The sequence below is a fragment of the Canis aureus genome, chromosome 5 (genome assembly GCF_053574225.1).
Source record: "Canis aureus isolate CA01 chromosome 5, VMU_Caureus_v.1.0, whole genome shotgun sequence".
Taxonomy (NCBI): Eukaryota; Metazoa; Chordata; class Mammalia; order Carnivora; family Canidae; genus Canis; species Canis aureus.
The window spans coordinates 19,248,714-19,269,092 of NC_135615.1; the positions used below are offsets into that span (position 1 = coordinate 19,248,714).

At 39.6% G+C, this 20,379-nt stretch overlaps 1 protein-coding gene across 13 annotated transcripts in view; it reads right to left on the reverse strand.

Annotated features, from left to right (window-relative positions):
- Positions 1–20,379, reverse strand: part of CACNB2 (calcium voltage-gated channel auxiliary subunit beta 2) — a 374,487-nt gene that overhangs the window by 36,082 nt on the left and 318,026 nt on the right. For all 13 annotated transcript variants that reach the window (XM_077897016.1, XM_077897018.1, XM_077897015.1 and 10 more), the window contains 3 exons: positions 6,567–6,689; positions 4,245–4,381; positions 191–267 (listed from right to left, as the gene is read on the reverse strand). In XM_077897016.1, coding sequence (XP_077753142.1) covers positions 191–267; positions 4,245–4,381; positions 6,567–6,689 — 337 coding nt within the window. The remainder of the gene's footprint in view (positions 1–190; positions 268–4,244; positions 4,382–6,566; positions 6,690–20,379) is intronic.

The following is a 20,379-nucleotide window of genomic DNA, read 5'->3' on the forward strand; positions in this document are numbered from 1 at the left end:
TTTTTTCAAAGCCCTGAAAAAAAATTCCCCGTGTTGTTTCTTACTCCACGTAAGCATTCCTATTTCTGATCGCTTTTGATCCTTCTAGGGTTCACACACTGAACCTGTGTATGTAGATTCACACAACTAGGTGAGATTGAGGAAAGCATGAAATGCAGAATGTGTCATTCTGCACTCATTTCCTACTTACCGGATGATGGCGGTGTAGATTTTCTGGAGCTAGGTACTATGTCACCCAAACTGGATGATGAATTTCCTCCTGATTTACTGGAGTAAAGCAAAAATTTATATTACACTTGACACTTATTTCAGATATTAAAACATTTGTATTGCTCAATAAACATGATTAGTCATTGTGTTTTTTACTGAATTTTAAATTTGCCTTTCCTACAAGGAGACAAATAGTAATTTCCCAGTGGAGATTCCTGGAGTACTTGAAACAGCCATGTAATAGTCTCTGTTTCAAATTCAAGGTTTAATTTTAAAAGGCCCTGGGAGAATGGAAGAGAACTAGGGTAATTTCTGCAGCCCTCACATTCTCTACCAGCATCACAGAGAGACAGCAGCAGAGATTTCCTTTGCTTCTTAGGTCAGAGAGCCTCTGAAATAATGCAGAGAACCTTAAGGTTAATGACAAGACTTATGGTTTTCTTCTTGTTTGGTTCTCTTCTTCTTTTTTTTTTTTTTTTTTTTTGGTTCTCTTCTTTGTCTTAGCTTGGTTACTTCTAGTGTGTTAAGACTGAAAGTACTGAAGCTTTTTGAGCAGCCTATAAAAGAAAAACACAGCAATACTAAACTTGCTAACCTTTACGAGATACACAAAGGAACATGACAGTGTGACATGATTTAACCCTCCGACAGCATTTAGCATTTGGAACATGTCTCAAGCATGACCAACATGGAGGATTCAACTTTGTTCATTGAGGTACAATTTGAAGAGCATGTACATTGGGACCAGTAAATCCTAAAATTTGATATGTAATATATCAGTGTTTTAGAAACTTTAGACTTAACATCAGAACCAGAGCATTTATGCTTTTACCAGCATCCTGGCACGCTAAATGTCCTATGACTAAAAGGCCCCCCCTTCACAGATGAGGACAATGGAAAGAAGTAGCGAGTGATAGGCAATTTTGGCAAGACAGTCTTACTGTCTAACATTTTTATTATCAGAGCCAACCCTGGGTCCAATTGAATCTGCTACAGTGTCTATGCACCAAAGGGCAATGTTTAAGTTACATAAATATTAATATGAAAAAATAAATTCCCGAAAACACCAGTAACCAGGCTGAATTGTATTGCTACTATTCTGGCATTTTAATGTGTAAAACAGACCAACATTAAAAACTTACAGCAGCTAGAAGGAGGCCTCTGTATCTTTTTGAAGTTCTTAAGAGATACTCCAGTACATTTAACAAGGATACCAGACAGTATGTAAAATTAATAAAAAGTGGTATTTACAGAAGCAACTTCTGATTGTTTTATAAGAATATCCATTACCAGGACCTACACATTTTCTTCCAGAAGTTCTTTGTGTGTTTGGTTTTTATTTTTACTTCTTTCACAGTACCAAGTCTAACTTCAGTTCAAGCATGGCTCTGTTGAATTTTAATAAAAGTCAAAGTATTATTTGAATTGTGTAAAAATTTCAAGGAACACCGCAAATAGTCAAAATGTTCAAAATGCAAATTTGCCCTTAACTTTTAATTCTAGACAAATGCCACATTCCTGAGCTCTGCCCCAAATTATTGCCTTTGATTTCTGTCAATTTTTATAATTTAAAAATCAGAGTTCTTGAGATCCCTGGCTGGCACAGCGGTTTAGCGACTGCCTTTGGCCCAGGGTGCGATCCTGGAGACCCGGGATCGAATCCCACGTCGGGCTCCCGGTGCATGGAGCCTGCTTCTCCCTCTGCCTATGTCTCTGCCTCTCTCTCTCTCTCTCTCTCTCTGTGTGACTATCATAAATAAATAAAAATTAAAAAAAAACTTAAAAAAAATCAGAGTTCTTACGTACTCTGAATTCTAGTTATGTACTCAAAACTGTATTTTGAATGCTAGAAGACAAATGTAAAAATCTCTGAAAACAAGTAAAAATGCCTTCATGTACTGAAGCAAAAGCTTAGGTAAAAAGGACAAAATAAAATCAAGAAAATCAAAAGAGAAGAATATATAGTTGTAGGAAAGGCAACCTAGCTCCCTAGAATAAATTATGAGATGCTACTCCCCAAAGTATTAGTCTTTTAAGGAAAAAAAAATGAAATAGCAGAACAATCTATCTAATATAGTAAATAATAGCAATGGCAATATTAATATGTTTTGTCCTTACTGTCCCGGCCCTCACTATATGATGTACAGAGTAGTGCTGTAGTCTGTCTGAGGTCAGGCTACAGTCACATCTATCGAGTTTTCATCAGGGTTCTACTGCCTAGTAGTAGTGCAAACTTGGTCAAGTTCCCTACCTTTTGTTGCCTCATCTATGAGGTGGAGGCTCTGATACTTATTGTTTCTGCAGATCCTTATAAAGCTGAGCTGATGACTCACATCAGACCAGGGATGCCCACTTGGGAGGCAGAGGACGACCATGGGCTTCCTTAACAATTTTGGCCAAAAGCTCTCCCTTCCTACTCTTTGAGAAATAGTTTTCCTTTCTTGGTTTGTACATGAATAAGCAGAGAAAGATGTACAAGTTTATCTCTGCAAAAACCCATCCCAAATTTTCCATAATCCATTCTATAAAACACTATTGCAAAAGACATGAACCAAGAAAAATTTAAGATAATTTTCGTATATACATGGAAAATATCCCCATCCCACTAACCTAGATTCATAGGATACATTAACATATTAAAGGCTCAGAAAAATCCTTAAGGTAATTAATTTCCTATTACCTAGTACTGTCCTAAACTTATTTGACCACGAAAACTCTTGAAAATGCTGAATTACCCCAACAAATGAAGTCAATACAAATGCCCCCTATATGAGATAACCTCAAACCTCAATGAACTATATATATCACCAAACTGAAACCAGCAATATCTATACCCTATAAAAATTTTCCACATTATAAAATTTTGTTAGCTAATATTAAGATACCAGTATCGATCCAGAGAATAGAAGAATACACACTAAAGCCAGTAGAACACTGGAAATTGTATGAATAGAATCAGATCTTCAACATCCTACAAGTAAGATGTGCATGCTTTGTTGGTCTCCTCGCATCTACTTCTATATGACTGAACGCATCTCACAATCTGAGAGCCGCCCATCAGCCAGGGATTAACGAAAGCCAAATATGGATAGAGGTCACCAAAAAGGGAAGAATACCATCTGAACTAAGAGAGCCTGACAGTTACAAAATACTAAAGAAGATGGGTGTTCCAAACCAAAAAGGATCGTCTGTTTTACTTGTTTGCAGGTGCTTGACACACACAAAAATTCTTCTAATGCTAAAATTTTACCATTGACAAAGGATTTTGCAGCATTATAGAAACAAATAAAATCTAAGCTAGGAAAAATAGAAGCCCGGCTATTCACATTAGCGAAAAGATTTGCCCAAATCACATCCCTCCCCACAGGGCAAAGCAGGCCATGTTCTGGGACTGGCCTGTTCAATTTCAGATTCACTCCAGGTCGGAGTAGCTCTTCCAGTGATTCTCTTATGAGGGGGGCCACAACTTTAAGAATCCTAGGATGGTTTATCCAGCCCCAGATTATTGCATAATTCATTTAATTGCTATCTGTGAAGGCAGTTTTAACTGGTTTCACCCTGGGTTTCCCTTTAAGGGCTTAGCAGTGGGTAGAACTGAAAATTGAGTTTCCCAAGTGAAGACGAAACTAACGGATCATGAGACTTGCTTTTTGCCTGGTGATGTCTAAGACCATCATTTCTAAAATGCCTCCCTGCCTCGCCAGGCAGCTACCGACACTGGGATTAGTCACCAAGGTTGCTCAGTGCAAGAATGTTTTCAGTAAGAGTTTAGGACCTGAGAATTTCCTCTGCATTGTTGCCCCAATTTAATACTTTATTATTAATGAGAACAGTTAATATGATGTTTTCCCAAATAAGATGAAAATGAGATGCTGGGATGAAGTTTTTAAAATGCACGATTTGTGATGCCATCACTAAATTGTATTGCCAGTCTGCTTTTCAACATATAATAAAGACGGTGGAACACAGAAAACAAGAAGACATGAATGATGGTATAATCTGGACTTTGATACAAATACTCAATATTCTCCTACCTGGAGTAGAATTTCCCTTGCTTGGCTCTCTGTTCATGCTGTAGCCTCATATTTTCTAGTTTCACTGGGCTTGGAATGAATCCGATTTCACAGCCTTCTTTCACCAATCGCCCTATCCACCAGTCATTGTTAAATTTCTAAACACAAAATCAAATTTGTTTGCAGTCAGTGCACAGAAGGTCATGTCTTCAGATTGTTTTTCTTCTACATTAACTATCTTCAATGGAAAGAAATATTATAGCAGTTACAGTTAACTATGCCTCAACATCACGACTGGAGAAACTCTAAGGGTTTCGTGGTTGACCATGTAAGAGTGAAGTACTGTCAACGGGGTCAGCAATCCACTGGCAATCCATTTTCTTTCTGTTTCCTGCTACTTGCTTTGAGAGTAGCCTGATTTCCAATGCAGCTTCTGTAGGATCAACTCCCCTTGTTCAAAGACGCACAGCCCTTCTTATCAAGAGACCATTAGGAACCAGGGAGTGTTACAGAGTCCTCTTCTATAATCAGATTACTTAAAAAATATTAAGAGACAGTATCCACCATTTGCTTCGACGTGGATGGAACTGGAGGGTATTATGCTGAGTGAAATAAGTCCATCGGAGGAGGACAAACATTATATGGTCTATTCGTTTGGGGAATATAAAAAATAGTGAAAGGGAATAAAGGGGAAAGGAGAAAAAATGAGTGGGAAATATCAGAAAGGGAGACAGAACATGAGAGACTCCTAACTCTGGGAAACGACCTAGGGGTGGTGGAAGGGGAGGTGGGCGGGGGGTGGGGGTGACTGGGTGACGGGCATTGAGTTTGGCACTTGACAGGATGAGCACTGGGTGTTATTCTGTATGTTGGCAAATTGAACACCAATAAAAAATAAATTTATAAAAAAATATTAAGAGACAGAAATACTGAAATCTACCTGAAATATCTTGTGCTAGAGCAAAATGTCCCTTTGTATGAACAAGTTTATAATTACCATGGTACGCTGTTCACAGGATTTCTCCACTCATGTGATGCTGATAATTTCTCTCTTGCAGGTAGAATATTTCTCCTAAATCTTTACGATTTAGTTTTACTTCTCCCAATTGACTAGTATCTTTTCAGTCTGTTCTTGAACATTTCAAAGAAGACTATCCATTTTATTTTTATTTTCCTTCCACAGTAGAAAAAAGATCTCTCCTTAAGCATCAGCCATCAGGAGGGGACCTTGGGTTAACCCAACTTTGTATTGTAAAGTCAGATTCCAGGCATGCCATCATTTCTGACAACTTCTATCTTTTCTTCCCAGCCAATATTTCATATCTCTTTCTAAAAGTTAACAAAATGGTAGGCTCTAAATTCTCTAGGCTCTTTTTTTTTCTTACATGTATAAAAACATGTTTGAGTTGAGGCTAAAAGTATACCTGTCTACCTCTTTAATAAATGAAGTTTTAGAGTGTGGATTTATTTTTTTAAATACATTTTTATTATTTGTGTCTAGTCAGGCTCTTTTAATTGGCAGTCATCACCTCCTTCACCTACAGCCCATATCACACAGTAAGCATGAAATTTATATGTGTGCCTCATGACATGTCATCCCCCAGATGCAAGTCAGTCCACTTGTCATTCCTGCAGGTCCAAGGAATTCTCATACTCACACACTGAGAACGTTATTCAGGGGGAATTTCTGTTCTTTTCATATGATGTTCTGCACAGCAGGGATTTGATAAATGTTGACTCAAAATAAACCTTAATTAAGGGTGAATTTTTTCAAGGTATGGATAAGAGTCATTGTTAACTGACAGGTGGAGACTTCTGGCATTGAGAGAAAGGAAGTGTCCTGCTATCTGCTTCCTGCCTCAGTGGCCCCAATTCCTACCATTCTCCTTCCACTGCAGACATTTACCACTGAACGAGGCCCAGGGCATTTGGGTGGTCTGCGTTCAGGCATTGTCAGCAGAGAGGAGAGATCATGAATTCTAGGTATTATTATTAACCTTTCCCAGATGGTTAAATGTGAGACGTGGGAAAACAACACAGAGCCAAGGTTAAAAATACAAAGAAAAAGTACAGGTTATGCACAAAAAAGGATCATCTACTCCAGTAATTCCCAATTTCTGGGTCACAGAGCCCAGGGGAGACCTGAAGTTACTGCAAGAGGCCTGTGACTTCTTTCTTCTTTAAAAGGGTTATATTTATATTAGAAAAGGTTGAGAGGCACTGCATTCGTGTGTGTTATACAAGTGCAGCTATATGCAAGGCTATTTCATGGCAATGAGAGAGAAGAAATGATGTTTCAAGGTGAAAACCCATGCAGGTAGAAATTCAAATGCTTTTCCTTACTTCCTTAACATGCAGAAAATCTTTTGCTTCGAAGGAGATGGCCATGCCTGGCACTGGGACATCATCTTCATGGGCTGCACTATAACTAACATTTGTCCGAACAGCAAATGCAACGGGCTTTGTCTGAAGAGGGAAAAGAAAGGGAAAAACAAAAGTTAAAAAACCAGAAACAACAGAGTTCCTCCCTTTCCTCTCCACGATACCAACAGGAGCCGAGTATCTATTGTCATCATTTTTGTTCTTCCACCTGTGTTCTTTATCACAAAACAGCTTATTATTATTCATGACATGTGAAATCTTCACACTCTGAGCCACATGGCACCCATTTGTGAAGTAGGAAAAGGCCACTGTTCTTTTTGAAAGCACTACAAATAATGAAGGTGAAGATGAAGTATGGGAACTTGGGTTTAAGACATAACAGCTTGTAACAACTGGAAATCAGGACACACACACACAGGCATAAAATGCCCTGTTTTTCTTCAGTCTCAGTGAAAAAGACTTAGTAACCACCACCACCACCCCCAAACAGCTACTTTAATGAATAATTAATAACATAATTCTAGGAAGTACAGTGTTTGGAGTGAAAAAAGCCAGAGAATATATCTAATTCATGGCTGCAGGGCATTATGAAATCAATGGCCTCCAATTCTTTTTAAAGACTGATTTATTTATTTTAGAGAGAGTGCGTGCACAGCGGGGAGGGCACAGCGAGAGGGAGAGAGAGTTTCAAGCAGACGCCACACTGAGCATCGAGCCTGATACAGGGCTCAATCTCATGACTCTGAGATCACGACCTGAGCTGAAACCAAGAGTTAGAAGCTTAACCAAATGAGCCACGCTGGAGCCCCATCAATGATCTTTTTTTTTTTTTTTTAATTTTTATTTTATTTTATTTATGATAGTCACACAGAGAGAGAGAGAGAGAGAGAGAGAGAGAGAGAGAGGCAGAGACACAGGCAGAGGGAGAAGCAGGCTCCATGCACCGGGAGCCCAACATGGGATTCGATCCCGGTCTCCAGGATCACGCCCTGGGCCAAAGGCAGGCGCCAAACCGCTGCGCCACCCAGGGATCCCAATGATCTTTAATTCTATTATTTTTCGTCCTTGAGTTTGGTCAGCCATTGAACACGACGTTATGAGTTGAGCCATCCTTCATTATTTGATGCTTTGCAAATTTACAGGTTAAGTATTTGTCCTCTATCTAGGCAATTCCTATTTATCTACAAGGTGAAAAAACAGATAAGCAGAGACATGATAAAAAGATAAAAAGCAGAGACATGATTAACCGGCATTGTGTTTCTTCACATTGTGGGTATGTGGACCTTTTCTGAGCAGTTTCTCCCTACTAAGGGAGCACTTCTTTGACCTGGCTTGTCAGGGAGGAAAAACAGCAATTTGGAATAAGAGCCCATCTTTTTTTTTTTTTTTTTTTAAGATTTTATTTATGAGAAAAAGAGAGAGAGAGAGAGAGAGGCAGAGACATAGGCAGAGGGAGAAGCAGGCTCCATGCAGGGAGCCTGACGTGGGACTCGATCCCAGGGACTCCAGGATCACGCCCTGGGCCGAAGGTAGCACTAAACTGCTGAACCACCCAGGCTGCCCAAGAGCCAATCTTTATTTCCAAATTTTCCACAGTTAATCTGTTCTACAAGATTGTTGTCTGGGTTGAGGAGTGAGCTAAGAGCCATGAAGTCACTCAGATCTACCCACAATATGCAGACTGAGAAAGGCTACCACATTCTGGATGAGGGCACAGTAGACATAAAATGGACATAAGTATATGAAATCCAGTTCTTGGTATCCACTATGACCTTTCGTGACATAAAAAGTCCTCTTCCTCAAATGGAAATAGGGACTTTAAAAAGAAGAAAAAGGGGCACTTGGGTAGTAGCTCAGTAGTTGAGCCTCTGCCTTTGGCTCAGGTTGTGATCCCAGGGTCCTGGGATTGAATCCCACATCAGGCTCCCTGCAGGGAGGATGCTTCTCCCTCTGCTTATGTCTGTCTCTCTCTGTGTCTCTCGTGAATAAATAAATTCTTTAAAAAAAATAAAAGAAAGAAAGAAAAAAAGAGTTGCTCGTAGTTCCATCACTGAAATACACATGATCCTTGATAGAGGGATAGTGCTTCCATTTATTTCTCGAAATTTCTTTAAATATAATAGATTTTACTCCCACAGCTATAATCATATTTCATTTTTTATCCAGTTTTTAAAGTAATATACTATTTCTTCTTGTGATATGCTTTTTAAATATACCACTTAAAATTATTCCACTCATTCACCTTTTTTGCTATGTAGGTTTATAATTTTTTTCACGATGATAAAAATTCTACTTTGAAAAATCTTTATACGAAAAGCCTCTTTCTATTTAGACTTCTTTCCTTGGGACAGATTCCCAGAGGTAGCATGAGTAAGCCATGAGTTATCAAGACCTTTTTAAATTCTATTCCAAACTACTGTCCAAATGGGCTGCACCATTATAAACGACAACCAGCAGTATATATGATGGTGCCCTTTAAAAGAAGATGTAGTCTTAATCAGACTTGGTTTTACTGCTAGAAATAGGATTTTCCTGAATAGAGCTTTCCATTATTCAGGACAGTTTCTGATCACCAAAATGTAGATCTGAGATCTTCTTATTTTTTTAAATTTTTTTTTATTTTTTTAATGTTAGCATGGTCTCTCATTTCCCTTAAGGTCTTTTATTCCTTGAAGGAAATAGAGTTTAAGTGTGGCATATGTGTTTTCGTCACTGGAAGACCTACATTTTGAATGTACAACTCTACAGAGGATCCTATGAAAAATCTCATGTCTTTTATGCATTGACTTTTCAAAGACTAGAGTTGCAGCAAGAGTCAACACTGAAAAAACAAAAAAGCTGAAGGTGTGGTGAAGGCTAGTGTGGAGTAATAGGGGCCACAGGTAATAATTTTATGTTCTGACAGTCTAAGACATTAATATAGAACGTTCCTCTTTCCTTTAAAAAAATTTTTTTTAAAGATTTTATTTATTTATTCATGAGAGACACACACAGAGAGAGGCAGAGACACAGGCAGAGGGAGAAGCAGGCTCCATGCAGGAAGCCCGATGTGGGACTCGATCCTGGGATCTCCAGGATCACACCCTGGGCCGAAGGTGGTGCCAAACTGCTGAGCCACCCAGGGATCCCTTGTTCCTCCTTCCTTGACTCACATCCTGTGACCAATAATGCCAGCATCAGATGTGGAGCTGTACCCGGAATCAGCAGTGTACAACACAGAGAGAGGAAAGAACTGCAGAATCCGGTCCCTCAGTGTCTCTACTCCAGGAACCATATTTCTAAAATTAGAATGGACAACAGTGAAAGTGAAGAGGAGAAAAAGGGGTTTTATCAAGATAAGAGAGCCTACCCGCTAGAGAGAAAGACCCTAGATGTGAACCAAAGGGGCCAAATGACGGTGTAACCTCTGGTTCCTGAACCCACCTCACCTCTAACTCAAGCAGTGGGTCTACTACGTGGAGGACATTTTCCACATCAATTCCATTCGTATGGACCTAAGAACAGGGCATTTTAAATGGTCCAGGACTTGAATTCTGATTCTGCCATTTACCAGGTGAGTGGCCTGGACATTTTTTTTCACCTCCTCTGAGCAATGTTTCCTTGTGGTTAAAGTGAGAGTAATAACAGCAACATGGCAGCATGATTATGAGATTTCAGAAAATGCATGTCACCTAGTTACAGGGAGTCCTGCCATTCTTGACAGTGTGCATGGACCTCAAGGGCATTATGCTAAGTGAAATAAGTTAGACAAAGGCAAATCCCATATGATTTCACTTATATGTGGAAGCTAACCACCACTGCCCCACCTCCCCCCAAAAACCCAAACTCGAAAAAAAAGTATGCAGAAGGCCAGGCCAGTGTTTGGAATAGAGGGTGCTCAATAAATGGCAAGGTGCCTGGGTGGCTCAGTTAGTCAAGTATCTGACTCTCGGATTTGGCTCAGGTCACCGTGTCAGGCTCATGGGACTGAGCCCTGTGTCAGGTTCTGTGCTCAGCATGGAGTCTGCTTGAGATTCTTTCCCTCTCCCTCTGTTTCTCCCTCCTGCTCTCTCTCTCAAATAAATAAATAAAATCTTAGAAAAAAAAAAAAAAGAAAGAAATGGGCACTTGCTATATACCATAATAAATACCATACCTAAATGAATGTTTGCCCCAATTCACTCATCTTTTCAGGTCCCAAACATTTTCCTCTTTGCTCTTCCAATGTCACGCTCCTCAGACCAAATGAGTTAAGATAGTTGAGTACCTGCCATATGACACAGTGTAACATAACTATTACATTCAAGATGTTTTTCTCCAGCGCAGATTCTTTCATATGGTCTTGGCCATGAGAAAATGGTAACGGCTTCCCCATGCCTGTTTTGCTTCCACTGTCCTATCTCTTAGATTCTGATTTTCTTCCAGTCCTCAGTCCCAAAGGCTTTTATTTTTTTAACCAACTTGAAGTCTCAAGGGAACATGGGACCTAAGGAATCTTTGAATGTCTATCACATTTCTATCACGTGAAACAATTTTCTTATCAAACATACCCTGTTTTCTGCTGACACCTGCATTTCTGGCCTGCTGGCGATAGGGTCCTCACAGGACTTCCTTCTTTCCTCATTTGAGCCTCTCGGCCTTGTTCCCACTAACACATGCACTTTCGGCCTGGAAGCCTGCCATGTTTTTATGGTTTTTCCAATGTCACTTCTGTAATCAGGGCTCTGGGATGTGCTTCAGTGGATCTCCACTTCACACCCATGAGACCCGGGATAAGAATCTGTGGCTATACTGAGTTTTGGGGCATTTATGTTTGGATGTTTGGAGGCCAGCCACTATTTATTATTATTATTATTATTATTATTATTATTATTATTATTATTATTATTATTTTGCTCCCTTCCTAAGGTAAGGCCAAGTCCTGAAAAGTCCTGGGGACACCAGGACAGAGGAGACTGGTGACCGATGAGCCAGAGCTGTCACACATGCTGGGCCCCTGAGGGAGGCAAGCCTGGGCCAGGTCTCAGAAGCAAAAGTAATGGTGCGCTACGGGGAGTGGGCTTTACTGTGGGTCCTTTGCCCACTCTCCAACCCCAGGGCCTCACAGATCTGCCTGAGAGATTCATAGCCAGAGAGGAAGGTAGGGAAGCAGGGCAGAAAGCACACATCTAAAGGCAGTCCACAGCCCTAGGTAGGGTCCTAGCGGGAATACTGTGGCATGGGACTTAAATCCCAACTAAGAAGGAGATTTGGAATCACCCTCCTCCACAGGATCACTGGGATAATAAGGATCACATGGTCTCTCAATCAACTGAATTCCACTTTCTTTTGACCTCATTAATAGCCTAAGAACTTTATTTCTCAGGCCAGTGCCATAGTTGGAGTCTATCGTTGCTGTCTCCTTATACCTGGGTTCCTGGCTAACTTGTTTTTTGGAGGTCACATGAGTTGGAAGGCACATGAGGCTGTGGAGGTCACATGAGGTCCTACAAGACTCTGCTTCTCACTCTCCTACACCCAGGTAACAAGGCTGATGGATTCTTTTGCCTTTGTTGGTACCTTCTATCTGGCATATGCTCCATAGTGTGCCAGAGAGGTTGATGAACCCCTCTTATTTTGTGGTTCCCTTTTTGGCACACAGAATCAAAAGTCTGCTCCACTTCAGCTTGTGAGCTAAAGATCAACAGATTCTTCACTTAGTAAGTACCAATTTGTACAAGAGTAGAGCATTTCATCCTCCAGTTTATGCAAAACTGCTTTTGAAAGATTGTGCCACTTCACTACCATATCTCTGATCTGTTTTCAAATGTTTGAAAAGGGGGATGAATAAATAATACAAATGTAAAGCAATTCCTATTCTTCTCTTCCAAGTCCTTCTTCATCTTGTGCACAGCACGACTTATAATCAAATTATAAGAGCTACCACTGTGGGACGTCTGAGCAGTGTGTTGTGTATTATGCAGGCTGGCACCCTTCATTTAATGCCAGCAACAACTGGTTCTCCCAGATGAGGCTTAAAAAAGTCCTCCTAGGCCACAAATAATGGAGGTGATATTCAAACCCAATGATCTCAGTCTAAAGCCTGAGCTTTCTGCAGCCCTAGGCTGCCTTTCATTCAAAGTGGTACATTGACGGCAATTTTAGAGCACTCAAATGTCTGTGTAGAAATTCCAAACACTTGAAAATTGTACTTTACAAAATGCTCACACATTGGTTGGGACAGAAAGAGGTAAAAAAAAAAAATCAGGCCAAAGTCTGCCTTGTAGTGTCATTGAGTCCATTTTTAAAAAACCGATAACCCTGAGCAGATTCATGGGCTAGAACTATGAGGCGCCTGGGTGGCTCAGGTCATGATTTCAGGTCTCTGCTCAGCAGGGAGTTTGCTTCCCTCTCCGCCCCTCCTCCTGCTTAGACTCTCTTCTCTCGCAAATAAATAAAATCTTAAAAAAACAAACAAACAAACAAACAAAACTACAGGAATTTACTGTAAAGGTCATATATTTCTGCCTCTTTGCTCTTGAATCAATTTGTGGTCCAATAAATCAATAACGCTGTCAAATCATGATTTTTGTTTATTTGTATACGGCTTTTCTTTCTTCTATTTCCCATGACATACAAAGCTCTATTTCATGCAAAGAGAATTGAGAGGGATGCCTGGGTGGCTCAGCGACTGAGCATCTGCCTTCGGCTCAGGGTGTGATCCTGGGGTCCCAGGATCGAGTCTCACATCAGTCTCCCTGCGTGGAGCCTGCTTCTCCCTCTGCCTGTCTCTCTCTCTGTCTCTCTCTCTCTCTCTTTCTGTGTGTTTCTCATGAATGAATAAGTAAAATCTTAAAAAAAAAAAATACATGTGGTTTCATGACTTCCAAAAGTGCCACGAAGGACTGTGCATAGGGAGGATCGAGAGACCACAGCTACTGTATCATTATACAATGTGTTATATATGTGAGGAATATACTATAAAGAATGTATACATAAGGAAATTATAATATATTTACTATATTGGAAAGGGCTAAGAAAAAGTCATGCAAAATTCCTTATGATAAAATGTTTCCTGGCCTAACATTAAGGATTTTCACTGGCCTTACAGTTAATTTGGAAGCATTCTAACTTTGCAAGTTTATTATTTTTGGAAAGATTCCTTTTTCTGTGTCCCTTTCTCATGGCACCTGCTGCTGTATCACCAAGGATTCTTTGGCTTCGATCATGGCAGGACGGGGAGCTTTCTGTCAGTTTAAAGTCTCTGGGTGGAACTCCCCTGACGATGACCACACGTAGTTATAAGTACAGCTGAATGCTGAAGATCCAAACCACTTGGTTTCACCATTGCCTGCCCTAGGCCCAAGCCAGCACCACTAAAGTCCGGCTTATTGACCCAAAAGGATGACCCAGCAATATCTCAACCTTTCCAAATGTTCCTTCTCCTCCTCCTTGATGCTCCCGTTCTGACTCATGGCCTCTAGCATCCCTGAGCAGTCATCATGCCGTCATATGCTGTACTGCACTGAGAGATGGATGCCAGAGTCCACTTATGCACAGGCATGTACAAGAGCCCATCTAGCAGGTGCAGGGGGGTGTTCGCGGACAGCTCAGGGGCCACAGGACTTGCTTTTTCACACAACCAAAGGAAGCTGTGTTAGTGCTCTAGATGCTGGGCCTGTGCGAAGCCACAGCTTCCTGTCAGAGTATATGTTTGAAGTTTAGCACAGGAGCCAATTTTTATATTTTTCACAACCGTCTGGAATCACTAGACCTAAGGCTATCAGGACATGATTAGTGTAAGTAGAAGATAATTAACTTAAAAAATTTGTTTCAGTCCACTTCTGGGAATATGTCCAAAGTAGACAAAAACACTATGTTGAAAAGGTATCTGCACTCCCATGTTCGTAGCAGAATTATTTATAAGAGCCAAGCCAGGGAAACAACGTAAGTGTCCATGAACGGATACATGGAGTATTATTCAGCCATAAAAAGGAGGAAATCCTGCCATTTTGTGACAACATGGATGGACCTTGAGAGCATTATCCTAAGTGAGGTAAGTCAGACAGCAAAGATAACATATGATCCCACATCTCAAAAAAACAAAGAATCTCAAAAAAACAAAGCAAAACAAAAACTTTTTGGTCATAAAGTAACTGTAATAAAACAGATGACAGCAAGTTTATGGTACCATTTCTAATTTTCTTCCTAAACAACAACCTAATGGCATTAATAATGAAACCAATCCTGTTAATGAATACAACAAAATGTCAATTAAAAATGTGCTAGCAGTAGAATACCTACTGTTAAAAAGCAGAATAAAATTCACCCCAAACTTCTGATCATGATTAATAAGAGTTACTTGATTTTTCATGCATTGATTTCTTCTTCTTCTTCTTTTTTTAAGATTTTATTTATTTATTCATGAGAGACACACAGAGAGAGGTAGAGACACAGGCAGAGGGAGAAGCAGGCTCCCTGCAGGGAGCCCGATGAGGGACTTGATCCCAGGACCCTGGAGTCACAATCTGAGCCATAGGCAGACAGATGCTCAACCACTGAGCCACCCAGGCACCCATGATTTCTTCTTCTTAATATAAAGATCCATTTTACTATGCTCAATAGCAAGGTAGGGTTTTTTTTTTTTCCCATTTTCATTTTGAAACTGTTGATATCTAATAACATAAAAAATCCATAGTTTATGTTTTAATGTCTATAATGGATTCGTCTAAATATTAACTACTCTCCACTTGCAATATTTTTAAAAGAAACTTAAAGAAAAGTATGACCCAAATATCTATTATGAGACTATAGAAAAGAGCTTAAAAATCAAATTGGATTTTTTATCTATTTTCTTTTTCTTTTTTTTTAATCTATTTTCTTGTGGTACATTATCATTTCCTATAAAACCTGCTATACTCTTCCATAATTAAAAATGACTCAAATGGGAGGATCACCAATGAGTCGTACACAGGAAATACTCAGGAACTGAAGAGATAGTAATGTACTTTCCAGAATAACATCACAGCAGTTTTGTTTTTTACATATTAATACTTCAGTGTCCAGTTATCCTTTCCTGTAGAACTTCTCAGTATTGTTTTGCGACTTTCAGTGACAATAAAAAATCCTTCACATACAGAATGAAAATCTTCAACTTTGATTCCCTATATATACAGGCAGAAGATTGTACAGCATGTTGTAAAAAATAATCTTGCCTTGAGTCTTACCAATCATTGAACTTTAAAAAAATACTTGCTTAATTTATTACAAACTACCAAGGGTAGGCTGGGAATTTTTTTTTAATGTTTTATTTACTTATTTGAGAGAGAGCATGCACGAGTGGACAGAGAAGCAGACTCCCCATTGAGCCGGGAGCCCCACACAGGGCTCAATCCCAGATCCCAGGACCTCTAAGATCATGACCTGAGCCAAAGGCAGATCCTAAATCAACTGAGCTACCCAGGCACCTCTGGGAGTTCTTTAATAGCAAAATATATCAAGCCATAGTGATAAAAAAAAAATGTAACTAATTATGTATTCTGATCACTGAATATACTGACTTGGACTGAATAAACATATCCTCAGATTTGCTTCAAGATAAAATTTACATATGCAGCAGATTTGAGAAATTTCAAAGTTCTTCCCTAGAATTGATTCCCTTAATGAATATTTATAAGAACATGTTTACTATCTTGAGTCCCTGCCGTCACCCCTCACATGCCTTATTTTGTATTCTAGTAGAGGTGATATCAAATAACAAAGTAGAAAAAAAAAGTTGTGTGAGTAGAGGGGGATGAAGGGGATGAAGGGTGAACAGGCAACATGAAATGGGGTGGTTAGGATAAAGCTCTTCAGAGTTCTCATCCCTTATTATTTGTGTATCAGGCACCATTCTGGAATTGAACAGTAGAAACTAAGATTCTCATGCCCTCTAGGAGCTTAAGTTCCAGAGAGGAGAGACAAAGCATACATAACAGACATCGTGGGCAATGTATGTGTTTGAAGGAATGCTGTGGAAAAAGAAAAATCCAAAACAAGGTAAAGAAAGCCAGGGTACAAGGTGACAGGCAGGTGGCATTTGAACAGAAGCATGAAGTGGGTGAGCAAATGGAGGTATGTGAACTCCAGGTAAAGGAAACTGCCCCCACGGCCCTAATGTGGAAACAGGTCAGATATGTCCGAGGAAGACAGTCTGGCTGAATGGAGGGAAGCAAGGAAGAGAACAAAAGGTGAGGTCAAAGCACTTAGGTTTTATGTGGCTTTTCAGGTCACAATTGAGATGTTCAGCTTTTACTCTAAATGAAGTAAGTCACTAGAGGGTTTTCAGCAGCAGTGATGCGGTCTGACATGTTCAAAGTACTATGGTGGCTGTTAACTGAAAAGTGACTTTGGGAGCCAGAACAATTAGGCAGGAAAAAGAAATAAGGGACACCTGGGTGGCTCAGTGGTTGAGTGTCTGCCTTTGGCCCAGGGTGTAATCCTGGAGTCCCAGGATCGAGTCCCACATCAGGCCTGCTTGAAGCCTACTTCTCTCTCTGCTTGAGTCTCTGCCTCTCTCTCTCTCTCTCATGAATAAATAAAATCTTAAAAAAAAAAAAAAAAGGAAATAAAAGGCATCCAAACTGGAAAGGAAGAAAAGAAGTAAGATTGTCACGACTTGCAGAGGACATATTATATAGAAAGAACCCCAAAGACTCCCCCCAGAAAACTGTTAGAATTGATAAACAAATTCAATAAAGTAGCAGCATACGAAACCAATCTACAAAAAATCTGTGGTAGTTCTATGTGCCAAGAACTATCAGAAAGAGAGATTAATAACTTTACAAATGTATCAAAAAGAATAAAATACCTAGGAATAAATTTAACCAAGGAGGTAAATGACCCAAATGCTGAAAACTATAAGCCACTGATGAAAGAAATTGAAGAAGATACAAATAAATGGAAAGATATCCCATGCTCCCGCTGTGGAGGAATATTGTTAAAATGTCCATATTACCTAAAGCAATCTATAGATTCAATGCAGTCCCTATTAAAATTCCACTGGTATTTTTCACAGTAGAAATGTGATTTAGATTTCTATACCTAATCTATAAATTAGATTTATAAATCTTAAAATTTATATAAAACCATCAAAGACCCTGATTAGCCAAAGCAATCTGGAGAAAAAAAGAACAAAGCTGGAAGCATTATGATTTCAAACTATATTATAAAATGATATTAAAAGTATAGTACTGTATTGGCATAAAAATAGACACATAAATCAGTGGAACACAATAGTCCAGAAATAGATCCATGCATACGTACATGGTCAATTAATTTATGACAAAGGAGCCAAGAATATTCAATGAGGAGAGGGCAGTCTCTTTAATAAATGGTGTTGGGAAAACTGGACAGCCACATGCAAAAGAATGAAACTGGACCACTGTCTCCTACCATACACAAAACTTAAAATTAATATCCAAAATTTATAAAGAACTCCAACTCAAGAGCAATAAAATAAAATAAAAACAATCTAATTTAAAAAATGGGCAGAACACCTGAACAGACATTTTTCCAAAGAAGACATCCAGATGGCCAACAGACATGTGAAAAGGTGTTATCATCAGGGAAATACAAATCAAAACTACAATAAGATATCACCTCATACTTGTCAGAATGGCTGGTATCAAAAAGACAAGAGGGACACCTGGGTGGCTCAGTCAGTTGTGTCCACTTTATATACTCAGGTCATGATCTGAAGGTCCTGGGATCAAGCCTTGCATGGGGCTCTCTGCTCAGTGGGGAGTCTGCTTCTCCCTCTCCCTCTGCCCCTTTCCTTGCTTGTATTCTCTCTCTCAAATAAATAAAAAAAATATTTTTTAAAAAGAGACAAGAAATAACAAGTATTGGTAAAGACTATAGAGAAAAGGGAACCCTCGTGCACTGTTGCGGGGAGGGTAAATTGGTGCAGCCACTGTGGAAAACAGTATGGAGTTTCCTCAAAAATTTAAGAAGAGAACTACCATATGATCCAGCAGCTGCACTCCTGGGACTCCAAGCATTTACCACAGCAGCAGGTATATACATAAATAATTGTTAAAGGGCTCAATTAAGGGATTGATTTTTTTCTGTTAGAGAAATCAATTATTTAAAAAAAAATTTTTAATAATAAATTTATTTTTTATTGGTGTTCAATTTGCCAAAATACAGAATAACACCCAGTGCTCATCCCGTCAAGTGCGCCCCTCAGCGCCCATCACCCATTCACCCCCACCCCCCGCCCTCCTCCCCTTCCACCACCCCTAGTTCGTTTCCCAGAGTTAGGAGTCTCTCATGTTCTGTCTCCCTTTCTGATATGTTCTGTCTCCCTTTCTGATAGAGAAATCAATTATTAGGTGTTTATGCATTACCTACTCAATGCAAGGTTCTGCTACCATTGAGCTCAGGGCTAAGTCATTATGGGAGCAAAGTTACCTGATCAGGATTTTGTTTTATATGGTTAACACGCATGCATGGGCACACACAGAGAACCGTAGCACACATCTTTCTGCATATCAAGACTTTGATCACATTGGATCTGAGGCCTTCCATTAAGATATATGATTAGCAAACACCCATGGAGAGATATATCAAGTAAGAAGTCTCATATGAAAAACAGAGACCATATCAGAAATTTCAGTGAATTCCATTGTCCTCTGCAGCATGTACTCTTTCAGTAAGAACATTCTGGCTTCTTTTCCCCTAGTGAGGCTGCCTCTCCCTAGAACAGTGTCTTCAAAATGCATAACAACTCTTCCAAGTCGCTAGGCAAAGAGCCAGCATGAGAAAGTGCTGGATTTTATTTATTCTGCAGATCTCCTTCCTCACCTTAGAAGGGAGACTGCTTAGAAGTCATGTTCCACTAAGCCAGCATCTTCAAAAGAAAAGAAGTCTTTAATTTTACTACTGTTTAGTTTTATCAAGCATGATAACAGTATTTCTCAAGTTATTTGGAAGTTAATGGTATAATTCAGAAACAATTTTTACTTTATGTTCACTACCTTAAAACACACACACACACACACACACACACACACACACACACAACCTGAAAGACTTGTCTTTTCTTCAGTTGCTATTATGGACTGAATGTGTCCCCAGGATTCAGACACTGAAGCCCCAGCTTCCAGTATAACTGCACTTGGAGGTAAGGTCTTTACAGAAATCAAGGCTCTAAAGCCATGGAACTGGTGTCATCCTGATAGGAGGAGGAGACACCACACACCACTCAGGGTGCATACAGAAGAAAGAAAGCAGAGGGAGGACATAGAAGGGGTTGCAAGCCAAGGAGAGCATCCTTGCCAGAAACAGACTTTACTGGACCATGACTGAAAACTTAGAGCCCCCAGAACTATAAGGAAATCCATTTCTGTTGTTGAAGCCTCATCATGTATAACACTCTGTTATGGTAGCTAAAGCAGATTAGCTTTAATCAAATCCATTGCTTTAACCAAATCCATATCATGGTTTATATTTCTAGCAAAAAGCCCAACATTAACCTATATTATTTTGACATAAAAGTTATTCATAACCAAAGAGTTTCTTTACCCAAAATTTGGAGAAAATCTGGGAAATGTTGAGTCAAATACACATACTCAAACATTTCAACACACATTTACTTAACATCTACTTTGTTGGGACACCTGAGTGGCTCAATGGTTCAGCATCTACTTTGGCTCAGGGCATGATCCTGGGATCAAGTCCTGCATCGGGCTCCCCACAGGGTGCCTGCTTCTCCCTCTGCCTGTGTCTCTGCCTCTCTCTGTGTGTCTCTCATGAATAAATAAAATCTTTAAAA